The sequence below is a fragment of the Phymastichus coffea genome, unplaced genomic scaffold, assembly GCF_024137745.1.
Source record: "Phymastichus coffea isolate CEN01 unplaced genomic scaffold, Cenicafe_Pcof_1.1 PCOF00003, whole genome shotgun sequence".
NCBI classification, from domain to species: Eukaryota; Metazoa; Arthropoda; class Insecta; order Hymenoptera; family Eulophidae; genus Phymastichus; species Phymastichus coffea.
In genome coordinates this window covers 10,445,089-10,464,657 of record NW_026706814.1, presented here as the reverse complement: position 1 = coordinate 10,464,657, position 19,569 = coordinate 10,445,089, and the positions used below count along the sequence as shown (strand labels likewise).

Sequence of the window (19,569 nt, the reverse complement as noted above, 5' to 3'; positions counted from 1 at the left end):
TACGTTAATATACCTACATCGATTGTCATAAACTAAAATGTACGTATCTGTCTAATGAGTGCAATATTTTAATTAGCTCGGTGAATTTAGTTCCATTGAAGTAATTGGGCATAACTAGAAATTAGCTGCCTTTTAAGTTCTCTACAAAAAAGTAGTAAATTATTTAATGAAAGTAAAAATACAATAAAATTATTACAAACATATGTCTATTACTAATGTTTAAATTGTTATTATATTTCCTGCGTTTAAGTTTGACCGTTTCCTTTTCTTTATTTTAGTTTAACTAAAATTCGATAGTCATATTTAGATTTATCTTGGCGCCTTCCTAAGATCAACATTACTTTCTCTATATCCTTTCTTTCCACGTTAATCGAATTTACTCAATTTTCTAATTACCTGATTTTTCAAGCAACATCGGCAGTGCAGCAGCAGCCGTCACCATCTCAGTCAATAATACAACAGCAACCGCAACTTCAACATCATTCGCAGCATCATTTATCCCAGCAGCATTCAGCCAAGCTTGCCGACTCAATCCCTATGAACAATGACGTTGGCAAACCCTAACTATTCAGGCCGTACTTAGTGTCCTCAAGTTGCTTTAGCGATGGGGATCTCAGAATATCGTCTATACCGACATGGCTCACTAGTCTAAGACAACGCAGCGGCATTACCAGCACAATAAACAGCAATAGCAACAATAACTGCATCAGAAACAACAATAGCATCAGCAGCAACAACAACAGCAACGACCGTCACTACTGTTATCGTCATAATAGCGATAATCATCATTACTATGGCGATCACCACTTTAGCAACTGCAATACCAACGGTGTTGATTTCTGCTGCCAGACCTTATATACCAACGTTTTCGCCACCTACCATCTCCATTCTAGCTAGGCGATTTATCAACATTTCTCCCCTTGCCTTCACAACTACGGCCTTTGCATCGACAGTTGGTCGATAACATATTCATTCATTTTTTGCAATTGTATTCTCTCATACCACCATTATTTTAGACTGACGAATCTTTATTTTTTCATTTTTAATTTTTTTAAGTACCTTGGCTGAGTAGCGTTCATTCGCATTTGATCGTTCATCTCTTGTAAATCTGTTAATCATTCAAATTGTTTTACTGCAGTGTTATATTGGTGTTCTAAACTATCATATCGTCACATTGCAATGGAAATAATGATTTATAATTAAGTAATCGACTGAACCTAGCGGAAACCAGTTGCTCTATTTATTTTTAGAAGAAAAATAACTCAATAGTTTTAGTATATTTACAAGTTTTTTTTTAGATTCAACATCAAACTTTCTCGAAGTGTTTCCGCATAAGAATTCATTTTACTTGTACTATTTATTTTCATTGAATGAGCGAAAAAGCCATTCTAATTAATAGATGTAACGCAAAATATTTATGCGCTTCCAATTAACTGTTAAATATCGGTTTGTACAATAATGTATGATTTTTAAATTTATCAATAGATAATACTTTTACATTTTAAGAAAGCCCTCCATACCATTAATATTATATTTAAATATATATAGCAAACAGGAGCATCTTTTTAATACTGGGATATTGGGATTTTCATACATTTCCAAAAATCAATTTGGTATATAGTATGCTCCGAGTTATTCTATAATCCTCAATTGAAGTCGACTACCTAGAATAAAAATGGAAGTTGATATTCAACCAAAATCATGGTTATGTAAATAAAACAAATGATGCACTCGGCTTTTTATTGAGTTATATTTTTTATTTTTTATTGAGTTTATAGCCTGAATTTTCTTTGAAAACGATTTCTTAAATTTTTTTGTGCTCCGGGAATGCTGACTTAGCTGAACTTAGTTAAGCGCTAATGTATCGAAATCTAGTTATGATAAATTTTTGTAATCACACACACAGACATACATACACAAATATAAGGTATATTTGCCTAATATGCCCTACCTATGCCCGAACAACCATAACTTTTAACCAAAATTGAATTTTTTAATATAGGAGAATTCATGTAAAAGCTACATCCTGTCCTTCAAAATAAACCATCAAACGATCAATTTGATGACACGTGCTTGAATTATAGCTTTTTGCAGCAAACTACTTTTTTTTTATACACACGAGTTAGTGTGCTCAATATGGCTCCTTTTGAAAAATGAGTTTTGGAAGGTAAAAATCATATAAAACACTTGAAAATAAGTTTTAATATCAAAATTTATTGTAATTAACGTTACAAGTATTTTTTAATACTATTTAGTAAAAGTATACACTATGCTAGTTTTGAGAACTACACTTTGACTTGAACAAAATAATATTAGGGTTTGGATTCTTATTAATACAGATTTTCAATTAAAAATGATAAAAAAATAATTTTATTCCAGTCAAAAGTACACGAAAATAATAAAAACTAAAATAATAGTTTTTAAAAATAATTAAAAAATACCTTGCAATAAATATTTGTAAATAATATGACAAAATTCAGAATTTATTTTAAAAATAATATAAAGTCTTTAGTCATCTATACGCAGTCAGGGCAAATAAAAATTATAATTCTTCGACATATATTGAGCATGTCAAGTTTTTCTATATCCATTTTATTCTGCTTGCGTTCACCAATTCAAAACTAAAACAATAGACATAATTGTAATGTTTATAAATTGTTTCTACATTGTTTTCGCAAGCGACTATATTGAGACAAATTGAGTAAAAATAGTAATCGAGGCGGCATTTTGCTAATTCATAAACTACAGAAATTTTGAAAAGCTTTTTTGAAATAATAAAAAACATTGAATCGAATGGTAAATAGGAAATTTTGTTTTCGAAATAATAAGATAATGAGCTTAAATTTTACATACTCACCTTCAAGATATTAAAAAAATGAAAAAGATACTTGGTTAAAACATAAAATATCTTCGAAAACTCGAATCAATATTTTGTAGACTTCAAAATTTTGACACATTAATTAGTAAACTGGACTATACGACTATCACAAAATGACGTATTAGTAGGACATTTCAATTTTAAATACCAGCCAAGGGACATATTAGGAAGGGGGGCATATTAGATAAATGTACCATATATACGTATGTATGCGATGGCAAAAAAAGATTTCCATTGAATTACAATTCGCTGAAATTATAACATAAAGTCATCGACTTCACGAAAGTGTAAAAATTTCAGTCATATTTGTTACTAAATAGTTTGTGGTAAAAAAATATAAGCAAAATGTTCTGGGGCAAAATGTTCTTCAAAATGAAATGATCAATGTTATTGTTGGTCTACAATAAAATTTCAATTACTGGAATTCTTTAATAAATTTTTGTAAATATAAAAAAAAGGGAAACGTTATTTGTTAGTTTAAAAAATGCATAAGTATCTAGAAACATCTCAAGAGAGTAGCGTATGGAAAATTAAAGTTGGTGAATTCGAAAAATAAGTACTCGAATTAAGTAAGTCATCGGCAACACTTATAGATATATGCAATTTATAGACAGAGTTAGTTCTGACCTCATTTATTTCTGCTTAAATTATACATATAGACGTTTGATATATTTACCACCGATGGATTCTATCAAATTCCATCTATGAATTATTTTGTAAGGTGATAAGTAACAACTGTTTAGAGTTGACTCCTGAAGGAATAAGATAGACAAATTTATTCATAGAACAATAATGTAAAATATCGATAGATGTTCTCACTCAGATTATAACTAATAAACATCATTTTCATTCATGTACTAATCTCTGCCATGCTAAAGAAGTTTGTTATTTTTAATTTTTTTTCATCTTTATTGGCTTCAAAATATGTTACAAAAAATCAATATATCATTTCCGACATAAAACTTCGTAGATTTAAAAAAAATATTAGTTTTTATGTCAGAAATGATTGAAGGCTTTAAAAACTCAAAAAATCTTTAAAATATGTTTTTCACCTTTTTCTCTAACTTTTTATACACTTTTCATATTTTTTTTTTAAAGAACGGAACATTGTACATAGAAAAGTTATAAAACTAGTTCATGCTAAAATTTTTTCCAAATATTGTAAATAAATTAATGAAAATAAGTTTTTTTTACAAGAAAGCAAGAAATTCAGAATTGGTACAATATTATATAAAATTAAAAATCAATTAATAGTCTTTTATGAATATGAAATTTTATTTTATTTTAAAAATTTTTGAATCATTTGATACTGTTTTTTTTCTTCCGTATATTTTAAGTAAAATCTACTTCTGGCATTAATGTATAGAATTTAAATGTACCTTTAACCAGTCTGAAATTATTCTTAAAAATCTTAAAATATTTCTTCCAATAATTGGCTGGTTTTAATGTAATCATCATTGTAGCAGTAAATAAAATTAACTGATTCGAATTTACTTTAACTCGCTTCATAAAAATCAAAAACATTTAAAATGTCTCTTTGAGTCCCAAACTAAGGTATGATTTCATGGTTGACTCTTGACCATTCCGAGGCCATCACACGGTCCTTTTCCATGAGCTGATGCCAAAAAGTGTCATTCAGTATTGGTTCCAAAATCTTTATCATATAGAAATAAATTCTTAAAAATGTTCCTTAATTTAAAAATGTTGTGATGATCCATCGGTAAAATAATATATTTTGTTGATGCTTGTAATTTTTAATTTAATTAACTTAATTAATCTATTTTGAAATATATATTCTGAACTAGTATCATGAATCGTATTTTCTAAAATACCAAGAAAACTGAGATTTTTTAAGGATCCATTTTCTCTATAATGTATAACGAAGGGAAGAATAGAAATATCTGTATTATTTAAGTAGATCTTTGAATAGCATTTTAAATTACAACTGTATAATATTATAATTAATATTCACTGTCAAGATGTATAAATAAATAAATTAATCCAAATGTGAGAGCCAAACCCAGGGAACAAAAAATTATAAATTCAAACACCTTATATTTCTTAAACCTTTCACTAGATACGTTTCTAGCCTCTTCAGTAATTTATGGCTTTTTTAATTACCAAACTATAGTAAGTGTAACATGTATAGTAATTAAAGAAGTAATAAATTACTGAAGAGGCTGGAAATGTATACCGTAAACGTTTAAGAAATATGAGGTTTTTTTATTTATAATTTTTTGTTGCCTCAGGTTGGCTCTCACATTTGGATTAATTTAATTATACAACTGCCTAATTCTCAGAGAAATCTAATGTTACTAGTAATTAGCCTTCTTTCTAATTATTTTTCAATTACTCGTAGTATATACTTTGCGTTTTAGCATGCTGTACATCCAAGGTTTGTAAGAAATCTATTTTGTGCCATTTTTTTCACACTTATTCTATACGTTATTTTATTCTCGTATTTTTAGAGCAAATTTAGCAAATACAAAAATAGAAATTTTCATTTAGTTGTACACAAACAAATTTTTTTAATAAATCACTGACGATTCGTACTAAAACAATTAAAGCAAAACTGTAAATTGTCGTAGTTTTTAAACTATTAAAAGAAAATAGCAACTATTAAAAAACAGAAACTAATACAATACCTTCCAACATTAATTTAAGATTTTGATGGTACACGCACATACGAGTACATACTGTATGAGTGCCAGCACTTCCAGCAAGAACATAATGTGTTGAGGTCTCCATAACGTAAATTTTGTAAATCCTACTTTTAAACTGCTTTCTTTTTTATAACTCATATAAAGTTCTTTTAGATTTGACAATATTAATTATTTTTTGTATCAACTTCTTAGTTTCATCAGGTATTTTTATTGACTTTACATCTTTACTAGGCAACTGACGTGACTTATTTTCTCTTTCATGAAAATCTGACAAGTTGCTCATTTGTCGCAGTAAATTCAATTTCTCTAGGTAATCTTACTTTAACTTTACCTTCTTTCAAGTTTTCATGTATATAAGGAAGTGATTTGATTTTGAATACAAGGTAGTTTGAATTTTTCGTATATTCCAATTTTCGAGTAATAGCATTGGTAATAGCATTAGTAAGTCACTCAATTTTTTTAGATCTATCATTGAAAAATATTAAATCAGGAAACAAAATAATAAATTAAAAAAAAGATTTTCTTACCTATTAGTTTTATGTTTAAAGTTTTATTAAATGTTTCTTAAAATTTCATTGTATTTAGAAGTAATTTTCTCAGTTGTTGATAACGTAGAACAACTAAAATCTGATTTAAATTTTTTAATTGCAAGTTCATGAATTTCCTTGAATTTATATGTCACATATTTTTTATTAGTACACTTGCATAATTAAAAAAAATAATATTAATTGATTATTGTATATTGTTAATTATGATTTAATTACATATCATTTTCCTTTAATAGAACTTATTTTCAAAAACTTATCGATAATTACCTTACAATCTGAAGCTCTTAAAATGTGAGGGCTTGCTATAGATACAAAGATAGTTCTGCACTACTAAATTCAAAGCTAGCAACTTCAACAACAAATTCTTTCACTTTCTTTCTGTACAGTGGACATAATTAAGAGTCTGTGGCCGTAAATGGAAATTTAAATAGATCTGATTCGCGGAATTTTCCTAAATTACTTATGTTTTTTAAATTTACAACAAACTGTATGAAAACAAATTATTCTAGATCAATATATGTTCAGTAAATAAATATTACATTCAAAAATAAAATAAAATATATACGAGATCTGGGTAAATTGAATATGTAGAAACACTCTTTTCTTTTTGCATGAGACATCTTCTTGCACACTCCTTAAAAACTTGATTTAATAATAACTAATACAATTGAAAATAATTTCCAACAGAAAACATTAAGTTAATGTAGGTTTAATTAATTAATAATGGTTTTATAGAATCAGAAGTAATGAACTTTGATCAAATGATATTAGTTTACTTTATATAAAAATACATAAAGGTGAATTCATATTGTAGCGTAAGAGATATAATCGAAGTGCGCGTTTAACACCTTTATGAATTGGGTGTAGAGTTTGAATTTTATTAATTCATTTATTTTCTTTAATTTATTTATAACGTTCGGAAAAATACTGCTCGCATTTTTTCTAAAACTATTTTTCGTGTAAAATTTTCCGCTCTTTTAAAAAAATATAACATATTCATAAAAATTCATTAGAGATAAGGATGAAAAATACATTTTTAATATTTCTTAGGTTTTTCAAGTCTTTAATCATTTCTGACACAAAAACTAATAATTTTCTCGAAATCTACGACAAGTTTTAAGTTAGAAATGATATTTTGATTTTTTTTTAACAAATTTAAAGCCGTGATATAAGGATGGCATTAAAAAAAATTAGGATTAATAAACTTCATTTGTGTGGTATAGATCAATGTGTAGATGAAAATAGTGTTTTAGGGCTGGAAACATCTTTTTTCAATTACTATCTTGTCAATGACTATCTTTAGAACCAAATTTTAAAAAAGATTAAAAATGGTCGGACTTGAAAGTGTCCCATGTGAGCGTGAAATGTCCCATCTATAGAAATTCATGGCGGTGCCTATAAGATAGTTCCTGTACAATATATAGTATATATCGGAAAATACATATGGCTTGTTAATTTTAACAGCAACGAAATTCAATTTCATGTTTTGAAACATTTTTTTCAATCGTATCAGATCTTAGATCTGTTTATTTGTATGAAAAGAGAAGTATATACCTATGTTACAGTTTTCATTGATTCGATAACGAATACTAGTATTTAATCCTTATTTCATGAAAAACTTGAATATCAATTAAATCAATATTGATCGGTGATATCTTAAGTACCGATACAAGTAAGGACTGTTAGAATGGATTTGTACAAAAGAGGCTCATGAATGATGTAAGAATTTAAAGAGCAAGATATGAAAATATGTGAAAAGAAAAGAAAATTATTGTGAAAATAATTAGCAGGTTCTATGTTCAAATATCTATACTTCTAGCTTTTCTTATGATTTTTAATAACATCAAAACTATTTACATCCCAAGTTCAACACTCAAGCTTTAGAAATGGGTTTATAAATCAAAATGATAATTGTTGCTCGTGACAATTCGTAATAAAGATTGAATACCAAATGACAATCAAATAGAAACGTTCAGAATGTATCAGTAATTAATTTTCTTTATTTTCATTTTTTAATAAGAAAAATTAAAAAAATTACAATAAATATATGAAATTATTATTTTGTAATTTCAAAAATGTAACAGTGAAATACGATAGATAATCCGAAAGGTTCTATCCGCAGCCATACGTAAAAATTATTTAAAAGGGAAAAAGGATAGGTTTAGAAGGCTCGAACGCTCCCATGGCTAAATAGTACGAGGTCTGTTCGGAAAGTATCGGGCCTACCTTTATATTTTCGTGCTAGCGTTATTCTTTATCATCTGATGGGTGGCATCCTTCAAAGTAATCCCCACTTGATTGAATAACATGGTTCCATCGATGTTTCCACTTTTCAAAACAGTCCTGGAACTCACTTTTAGGGATAGCCTTAAGTACACTCGTCTCATTGTTTCCAACCGTTGTTTTGTCATCGAATCGGTGTCCTATGAGTGGTTTTTTCAGTTTTGGAAACAGCCAAAAGTCACAAGGGGCTATGTCGGGAATGTATGGAGGTTGTCGAAGCAATTGCTCAAAAACTGCTGCACAAGATTGGATGAATGCGCTGGCGCATTATCGTGATGGAGAAGCCAGTCACCACTTTCCCAAAAGTACGGCCGTTTTCTCCTTACTGCATCACGCAAACGTTTCAAAATTTGAACGTAGTATTCTTTATTGATTGTCTGACCTGTTGGTGCATATTCGTGATGTACAACACCTTCACAATCGAAAAAAACAATCAACATTGACTTAACATTGCTCCGACTTTGACGTGCTTTTTTTGGTCTTGGCGATTCAGAATGCTTCCACTGTGAAGATTGTTGTTTTGTTTCAGGATCATAACCATAAACCCATGATTCATCTCCTGTAATAACTTTTCTAAGCACATTATCATCATTATTGACCATTTCCAGATTGTCCAGAGCGATTTCTAAGCGAATGTTCTTCTGCTCTGCTGTGAGCAATTTTGGGATGAATTTCGCACACACGCGTTTCATTTCTAAATTTTCGGTTAAAATTTCTGAAATGATAGTTTTTGGTATCCCAAGGTCTTCTTCTAGTTCTCGCACAGTCATACGACGATCTTGTTCGATTGCAAGTCGCACCCGCTCAATATTTTCTGCGGTTTTGGTCGTCGAAGGTCGGCCGGAACGAGAATCACTATCGACAGAAGTGCGACCATCCTTGAACCGTTGATACCACTCTTTTATTCGTGTTTTGCTCATACACTCGCTTCCGAAGGCCTTTTGCATCATTTCAATAGTTTCCGAACTCGTTTTTCCGAGTTGAAAGCAAAATTGTTTTTCAGTCATTTTTGACAATATCAAAATCCGACGAACGCGAAAAAGGCACTGTAAACAAAGACACGCTGTGCATGAACTATACGTCCGGCAGGTGTCAGTAAGTAACCAATAGATTCGTGAGGCTTTACTGTTGACGTTTCTGTTCGGTAGAGGTCGCTCGAACACTATGGCGCGAAGATATAAACGTAGGCCCGATACTTTCCGGACAGACCTCGTATATCGGATGTGCATATCAATCGTGCGCGAAACTAACATTAGGATGGGGATTGGCGATAGGCAAAATACGGTGATACTTAATTCAATAAAATTTAATTTTAATTACAAAAAAAATCACATATTTACAGATCAGAGCGGTATTAAAATTAAAGATTAAGATGCTATTTGCTCGGTGCTAATTCGCTTAATTCATTAACGCCTGAAACTGTGTTTTTTATACATACACTCAACGCTATAGAAAAATATCAAATCGTCCGAGAAATGCGACCCTACTATTTCTTGTACTTTTTTCCAATTTTTACATTAAAACCTCAACTAAGGATGTATAAAATAGATTTACGAAAAATCTAACCACAGAAATTTTAAATTTAACATAGCGGATTAAAAATGACATTTAAATTCCAAATTTTTGGCTGTATTGTAGTTTTTCCAATATTAATAGTTGGATTCTCATAGAAATGACTTATAAATAAGTAATAGAATGCTTTTCGGGTCATCGATGTTAAATATCTATTCATCAACACGAAATTAAAAATGGCGGACGTAATATAGTCTATATACTCTTTAAATCTCAAATAAATAAAAAATAAATAATAAATGACTCAAAAATAATAAAATCTAACTAAAAATGAGTATTTTACGAGGTTTTCAGATCACTGGTTGATAATTTTGAATCAGCATGTTTTAATTCAAAATGGCGGTTCCAATATGACGGACGTCCATCAGAAAAATGCAAAAGTTTTATATAAAGAAAAATATTGCCGTATTTTATATTTAATTTAAAATAAAAATGTTCTCTTATGAGTTTCTCCTAAAGTTCATTCTCAGTGCAAATTCTTCATTGCCTTTTTTTCTCAGTATTGGTAGCAACATTGTAAAACACAACAGCATTTTAAATAGAAACTTGGATCAATTTAATACAGATAACCCATTTATATGATCTAATAAAAGGTATTAGATTATTTCAATAACCATCATGTATGTTCACTCCACCTATAAATTTATTATATACATGGAATGCGTTTGAAATTGGTATATCAATTTTGCCTCTTTCATCAGCACGATATGTTTTAGAAGGTAAAAGAGAAGTTACGCTAGCAGCTGTTGAAGCTATTGAAACTTGTTTCGAATCCATAATTTTTATATAATTCAATCCACTATTACGATCATATTTTACTTTGTGCATATCTCTAGGAGCCTTTGGATTGATTACATTATTATCTTTTACTCTATCATCTCTGATCGTAGCTGTCGTTCACATACCTAATTTATTTTAATGCATAACTAGATCGAAGCTTGTAAAATAATTATCTATATACAAATGATACATAGATACCTTTTTCGATATTATGATATGAAAGGACAATTTTAGCATATTTATAACGACCTGACTACCCAATGCACATTTTTTCAACGCCTGCTTCTCAATCAGTGAATTTTCCCCACAATATAGATCTAATTCTAAAAGATAAACCGAAGCCGTGCATAATAACCAAAATTTCATTCAAAATTTAGTTGGTTTACTTTTGATGAATTGTTTCAAAACTGTTCTGGCATATGACTTTGTCATAGACTCATTTACAGGCAGTGCACTTTTGAAATAACCAAACTGTTCAATATTTTTTCGAAAAATATTCAAAAGAACACGAACTCGCCAAGCTCTATCTTCAGGATCTTGATCAGATGATTTTAGGTATTTAATTTTTTATTTTATTTTTTCATAATTATCACGTAATATAGCTGACGAAGCTATAAGATACGATAAATATGGATCAAATGACTCTGCGACTTCCTTTTATTGAAAGATAATAAAATTATAATTCCTATAAAAGTATCAAGTTCCAATACTTAAGATCATATGTCTCTCGAGTCGCTTCAACTATATAATTTTGGATTTATACTTCCCTGTCAATAAAATCTTATTTTGAATAATGTCTTAGTACAAATTTTCTTTGTCTATTCAATTATAAATATGATCGTTTTCTTATTTCTTTTGACTTGTCACGTAAGTGTCACATACAGTTCGAAAAGTAACTTTTTCTGGATAAGTTAGCTCTTCATAACTTTTTTCTCCATCAGATTCAGAATCACCAGAATCATCTGGATTAGATGATAGAATGGCTTCCTCATAATTTCTATTTGAAGTATTAAGTTCATATTCAACATGATTGCGAGCAGAGTTTTTCGACTGCTTAGATTATGATGCTGCATGTGGAATACGTTGAGTTTTGCATTTTTGAAAAAGTATGTGAATTTTAAACCAATTGAATTTTTCAAATAACAATTCTTCAAATATTGTATGTTGTCATACATACATATATACCATTTACCAATACATCAAATGTGCTTTTACCACAAATAATTCAATATTATCCACAATAATGAAAGATGTTCACCAGTACGTCAATTCAAAGAATCAGTAATTTCATCAAAAAGTTGCCCTAGATTACACGCTGAGAAAAACTAAGAGATTATTTATTAGAAACAAAGACCAAGAACGCTAATTTAAGAAATAATTAGTATGCATTTATCACTAGTGCTACTTTCAGTTCATTATAAATGAAGTTGTGACTCATAGCAGTAAAATTATATGTATTTAACTGAGCTGAAAATGTTATTAAGATTATTTAAAAAAATTTATTTTAAGCTTTAATTATTACACAAAAGATTTTTTATTCGAAATTTTAAGTAAACAATAATTGAACTTTCCTATTTCAGAATTTTAAATTTTACGTATCATTTTCAATTACATTTAACTCTTTTTTTTCGAAATTTTACAATTGAATATCGGATTTAAATTATGCGATGCCGAAAAATTCTAATGTCATTAAATTTATATTACACGACTACGTTAAGTACATAAGAATAGCAAGTGATAGTTTTTTCGCGGTCACTACTGTTTCGATCACTACGCACAATTTTGCAGAAATTATATAATCAAACAAAAAATTATATGAAATAAATTCTGTTATGAATTCTATGTTGAATACAGAGGTATTTTTTAATTTCAAAATTTAGTATTTTCGTAAACCACATCCGTCATCAACCGCCATTTTAATTTTGATAATTAGTGCTGAATTCGAATATTACAATACCAAAAGATTTATTTTGCGTGAACGTTATATTTTATAAATGAAAATTTAGTATAAACTAATTAAGAGCGGCAACTCTTGCTCAAGGCCATTGCTGTTTTCAATAATTATGATTTTTCTCTTGGAAACTATGCATTTTAGGAAAAAGGCACAAGAGTACATTTTTATTTTAAATTAAATGTAGAATACTTCAGTATTGTTTTTATATAAAAATTTTGCATTTTAGTGATGGACATCCACAATATTGGAACCACCATTTTGAATTTAAAAACGCTGATTCAAAATTATCATTCAGTGATCTGAAAACCTGGTAAAATGCTCATTTTTAGTCAGATTTTATTATTTTTGAGCTATTTATAATAAGAGCTAAAAAGTATGTAAACTATATTATGTTCACCAATTTGGATTTCGTGTTGATGAATAGAGATTTGCCATCGGTGACCCAAAAAGTCTTCTATTACTTATTTATCATCCATTCCTATGAGAATCCAACTGATACTGTTGGAAAAATAGCAATAGAGTCAACAATTCAGAATCTAGACGTCATTTTGAACCCGCAAGATTGAATTCAAAACTTCTATAATGAGATTTTTTTTTGAGATAGATTTTTAGTAAGACTATTTTATGCACATTTTGTTAAGAGATTCGGCTCACTGCTGAATGGTTTCCCAGTCAAAACTTAGGATTCATAAAAAGTTTTTCAAAAATTAAAAAATTATGATGAAGGCTTAACTTTCTTGACCTTTACATCATCAATCAATCGTCGACAATCATGCGCGGAACTAACATTAGGATGGGGATTGGTGATAGGCAAAGTACGACGACACTCGATTCTATCAAACTTAATTTTAATTTAAAAAAATGTATTTATATATCGAAACGGGATTAAAATTAAAGATTAAGACGTCATTAAGGCATCGGTGTTAATCCGCTTAAACACATCAAGTGGTTTACCGGCAATGTGCTCGGTAATCCTTTCCTCTTGTAAGTCCAAAGAAATCCGTGACTAACCATTATGCTCGTTATGTCCGCAACGTAGAGGCCAGCATAACTGTTTCATCGCATACTCGTAACACCAAAACATGCAAAAGAAACAGGGGGTACACGGTTCAACCTTCTGTTGTTCTACGCCATTCCTCGCTGCTACAAATCAGATCCTCGCCGAGATCCCACACGCAGTGTACTGAGCTATAACATTGGCTGGGCGCGACCCAGCCACCAACTACAAGCCACGGGCATTCGGCGGATATTCTCAACAACGAAAATCCCGGCGAGACTGAGACTGAAAACAAACCAAAAACCATCGGAAAATTAGCAATCCATCCGATTCGACAACCCTGCTAAAAATGCTCTTTTGGATTCGCTCTCTCATTCTGAACGCAACGATTGTGAGAGTCAACAGACGAATTGGCAAAGCCGTAATTCGCTGTTATAAAAATGAAAATAAAGAAGTCTTAAAAAAAGAAAGTTTTGAAAAATGAAGTTTCTATTGATCGTGACTTATTAGTTGTAATTGGAGGTTTTGAAATAAAATTGACTTGTTAATTTGACACAAGAATTTTACGAGAAAAATTGAAATAATTTAATAATATTGACTCTTTTATTTTATCGAGCATCTAATTAAAAAAAATATTAAATTTAACTGTCTGGCTTACATTTACGTCTTAATAAGAAATTTATTATATTTGAGTATATTTTAGCGAATAATTTACTTTAAGGAAATAAAGCAATGTTCTTCGGTCTAAGGATTACAATTTCATTACTTAATAGAAAAAACTTTTTCAATCTATGTAATGCAGTAAAATTCAATATTCTAATTATCTACTTCTAAATTATAAATTAAGTTTTATCCAAAAAAATTTTACAAAATATTAATCGAACTATTTTTATCTTTTCAAAAAATGAAGTAGCACACTGAGAAAAGTGACCTTATAAAATTTATTATAGTTATCAGATAAATTACTATAAAATATTATAAAAAAAGAACACACTTATCTTATGGTGTATTATTATTATTATTATTACTATTATTATTAATATTTGAAGTGGTTAGAAAACATGCAAATTCATGGACATTGTATCAAACTCTTTCTGTCCTATGTTTAAGCTATTATACACCACAGCTGAAACACTGTAAGAAAAGGCATACTGATTAAAACTATGACTACGAGTCGTAACATCCATCTTTGACTTCCCTCTAGCGTTGAACTGCGTTAGCATTACTTCACCGCTAGAGGACTATTTCCCTTTTGGTACGTGTTGTTAATCCGTCTGTCTATATATTCGCTATTCTTTCCCATCCTCTCTCACATGCATTAGATTTCCCAGGCACCCCCCTCCCCCCTCCATCACAGATTAATTTCGACAACGGTAGCGAGTTATTTTCAGAGTCTAACACGGGCGTATAAGATGTATGCTTCACGTTTTTTTTGTTATACCCACAGACAGCGTAGTCTGGTGTCGTACTTTCGCCAATTTCGAGAGGTAACTCCTGAAATATGAAATATCCGTGGCCAGTAAGAAACTAGGTAACAAAAAAATTTACTTCTATAAATCTCTCCAACCACCAATCATCTATCAAACATCTCGTCCATTTCCCCGCGCTATCTCCGGTCCATCGTTTTTGCCATTTAGTCAATGTTCCTTCTCTTTCCGTAGTTATCACATTGTCTCATGTCACGTCCATGCTGTTTCATAATCCTCTTGCGCTCCTTGTAATCAGTAACATGACCTTTTGCGAGACCATTTGGTACGCGCATACAATCCTAAGTATTCCCTGTCGTTGTATATTCAGTAGTCGTTTCTGGTGTTTTTTTAATCTCAAACGCGTCCGCTCAGATTTCCGCCCTATGCAATAGGATCGTGGTCCTTACGTATTTGCTATCTGGCAGCTAAGCGAAGTTACCCTCGCCACAACCTGCTCAATCATTTTTTCTATGAAAATTAGTTTCACGTTTAGGGTGAACCTCAGTTGCTTCACCATCTCCCTGTTCTCATTCTGTACCGTGCCAACTCTCACCGATATGATTCTTATTATTCTCTGTCGTGTTAGTATCAATAATTCTGTTTCGTTTAATGAGAGATATAGTCCGTGTTGTTTTATCCATTCGTCTATTCGTATCATAACCATGTTTAGAGTCAGATGTGCCAATTTTGAGGAACGTATGACGATTATTAGGAGAAGAGAGATGCACCCTCCGAAATCCTGTGTTTCAGCAAGTTATCGTAAACCACGTTCCACAAGTCTGGTCTCGCTATAGATCTTAGCACGATGCCCGCGGTTATCTTCCTGTTTACCTGTCCTTCTATCGTTTGGTACATCAAATGCCTATCTCTGTAAGATAATCCGTCTTCACCCTTGTTAAATAGGAAAAAGCCCGGAAGGTCTGAAAGGTCTTTTTAATATCCCTTCATTTGACCGAATTAAAGGAATTTCTCACGTCCAACGATGCCAGCAGTAGTTATTATTATTATTATTATTATTATTATTATTATTATTATCATTATTATTATTATTGTTATTGTTATTCTTATTGTAACTTCAAGAACTACATCCACGTGGAACGCTGCAAATGCGTAAGTACCTGTACGCATTAGTCTTAGTTCTCTATAGTCATAAATATGCAGACTTACCTCCCCGACCATTTTTTTAAATGGTGTAGAAGGATGAAGTTTTACACGCAACATGACTAAACCTACAGTTTAAGGTGGAATCCGAACCACCGAAATCACGGTAACAGATATAAAAACTTCATTTCTGAAAATTTTCACATGTCCGCGGCTGAACCCATGACCTCTTGCACAGAAGCCTGGGCTCTTACCCACTGAGCCACCGTGACCCTTTTTATTATTATTAATTATCATCATCATCATCATCATCGTCATCATCATCATCATCATCATCATCATCACCATCACCATCATCATCATCATCATCATCATCATCATCATCATCACCATCATCATCATCATCATTATTATTATTATTATTATTATTATTATTACTACTTTTACAATAATTGACTAATAAAATATATCAAAACGTATCATAAAAATTAATATTATGATTAATAAAATTTGGATGTAACGGTATTTTCAATAAAATAATTCAGTATTTATTATAAGCGTTTAAATATTTGCTATGAAGTTGGTAAAAACTGATATAGTTACAGTAAAAATTGATATAAGTTATAATAAGAAGTAATATTTTCCATCAATATTACCGGATCTTATAATTATTATTATATAATAATATCTATAATCTTATAATCTTGATAAACTCAATTGATAGAAAAAAGTTTACTTGAAAGAAAATACTCTATTTTTTAAATAGTATACGTAAAAAAGTTTTCAGAATTAGTTTAAAACATTTTTTTTTAGTTATCTTCTTATAAGAAAGAGAACCTGACAAAGTGAAACCAGTTTATTTGTGGTCTGATTGGCTGACAGATAGTTACGTGATTAGCTGTTATGTGAAAGTATCTATGTGTTATATACGCTACTCAAAGATTACTACAAATTTTAGTAAATAATTAAATGTTTGAAAAATTAGTCGGCATAGTTGGCATGAATTTAATACCTTATGATTGACTTAATCTTATTAATTTCAAAATAAAAACTAATACCTCAATAGAGAAATTAATTAAAATTTGCTTTACGCAAAAGTTCAACTACGAATAAACAAAGAAGGCAATAAAAGATATAAATCGATAAATTATCATGACAAAATATTGTACAATGATTTTGGCTTTATTAAGTTACGTAAAATATTAGAACATTTTTTGAAAATACACTAATTACAACCATGGACGTCAATACTAAAGTACATGTTATTTACAACCAAAAAAACTATAATATTTATAGAACTTATACTACACTTGTTAACTTATTTAAACTTTTGAAAATCAATTTTTTTATTTTCCAATTTTTGAACGATAGTTTTTCAACACAGGACAGCAGATAATAGAAACTTGAAACTTCATTGATAACATCTTTTAATTATAAGTATTTACATAACTCCATATTTATTACCTAATAAATAATAATGTTGTCTATATTGCACATCATATCACGAAAATATTTAATGTATATTAATTTTTCAAATATTCAATTTCGGCAATAAAAGCTTTGATTTACATTCGTGCATTAAAATAAATGTAAAAAAACACAAAATAGATGAGCGCGCAAGGCGCGCTAGTCATCACTAGTACTATCAAACAGCCAAATCAAAAATCATTTTAATATTTCATTTTTTTCTCTTTGGAAAAATGTTTTCAAATAATTCTACAAATTTTTCCACGTATTCTTGTTACAGAAGAGAGTATTTTCTTTAAAGAAAACTTTATTTCTATTATTCGAATACATGAAGATAAAAAACATTGAAAATAAATGGTGGTTTTTGGAAAAATGTTCATATAGTTGAAACATTTATTTCAAAAATATTTTTAAATAAATGTTTTGAATAGCATATAAAAGAAGTTACAAAATGATTTGTTTCAATTTTTATTGCAATTTTTTTAGAAACGGTGAGCTATTCAAGATGAGAAAAAAATTTTCGTCATTTTTATTTTGCTTTTAGTCTCATAATACACAAGGGACATATCTAAATATAATTCTAGAATTAATCATGTCAAAGAAAACTCGGGGAAACCCTAAAAAAATGAATTTTCACTCTGCTCTGTAGGTTTATTTCTGTCCGGGATATGAAACTTGACATTTAAGTAATGTTATTGTTGGATGGACAAAGATTATTGGTGCTATTTTGATGTACACTTGAATGCTTTCTGAATTTTAATTTGCATAAATTCGATTGAGAATGAATTTATGAGGAAGTTATTTACAACTATTACTTGTGATATTTGATCTTATTAGGTGATGGATATCGCTACATTAATAAAAATTTGATGAAAATACAACTTGCATTAAATGTTTAATTAATGTATTATTTTATTCCCTACTGAAAATAATGCTGTGTTCTTAATGTTGTAATATAATATATAAGCCTTTGATAAATTGATACTTAGTTTCCACATAGATGGTGTTTTCTTACTCACAAGCTATCAAAGCTACGGCCGCTAATTATATAAAAAAATGTTTCATTTTGCATCTACATAAATATTCGTGTGATAGGGCAAATATAGTACTATGATAATTGCGAGTATTAAGTTAAGGACAGGTTAAAAATGTTAGGTTAATGTTCTGATAAATAATAATGTATCGTTAGTGAGCAAGGAAACAATACTCATCCTTTAAGAGAGTTTTATCGATACATAACTAATTACAATACATTGATGTACGAGGTATTTGACATGGTAACATGGATTTGCATGTCGTAATGTAAATGTATAGGAACATGCCAGTCACTTAGTCACTTGTTAGATAAACAGCGTTCTGGGATAAGGTTCATATTTGATATACCGAAATTTAGCAAACAAAATAATGTGCAAAATGTGCGTGTCACGGCGCAACATATTTTTTTGACACGCGAAGTTCTTTTTTAATTCAGTGCATCATTTTTATTAAAATGATAATACTATTTTTAAGATTATTACAATTCAACAATCAATCGTGCACTACAGAGTGTTTGAAAAATCCTAAAACACATAAAATATTTTATTTAATGAACTTTTGTTTATGGTAGTAGCACTTATATAATTTGAAGATGATAAATATGAACGTCAGACTCTTTATAATAGGGTACTATAAGCTACAAATGCAAATTTGGATATAGTAATGGTGAGGTTTTACTATATCTGCTACGGCATGTCTGATAGTCGTAATTTTCGGATCTAATTTTTCTTATTCATTAATTTAAAATCACCTATGTTCGGGAAAGAGTCTTCGACTCATGTACCTTTCCACCCTCGCCTCGCTCGGGTGTAAACGCCACAC

General features: G+C 29.8%; 1 protein-coding gene across 1 annotated transcript in view; it reads left to right on the top strand.

Annotated features, from left to right (window-relative positions):
* The window catches only part of LOC131665521 (uncharacterized), a 271,982-nt gene extending 268,186 nt beyond the window's left edge, over positions 1-3,796 (top strand). The window contains exon 11 of the mRNA XM_058937443.1: positions 410-3,796. Within this exon, the coding sequence (XP_058793426.1) occupies positions 410-564 (155 nt within the window). The 3' untranslated portion in view covers positions 565-3,796. The remainder of the gene's footprint in view (positions 1-409) is intronic.
* The last annotated feature ends 15,773 nt before the right edge of the window (positions 3,797-19,569 follow it).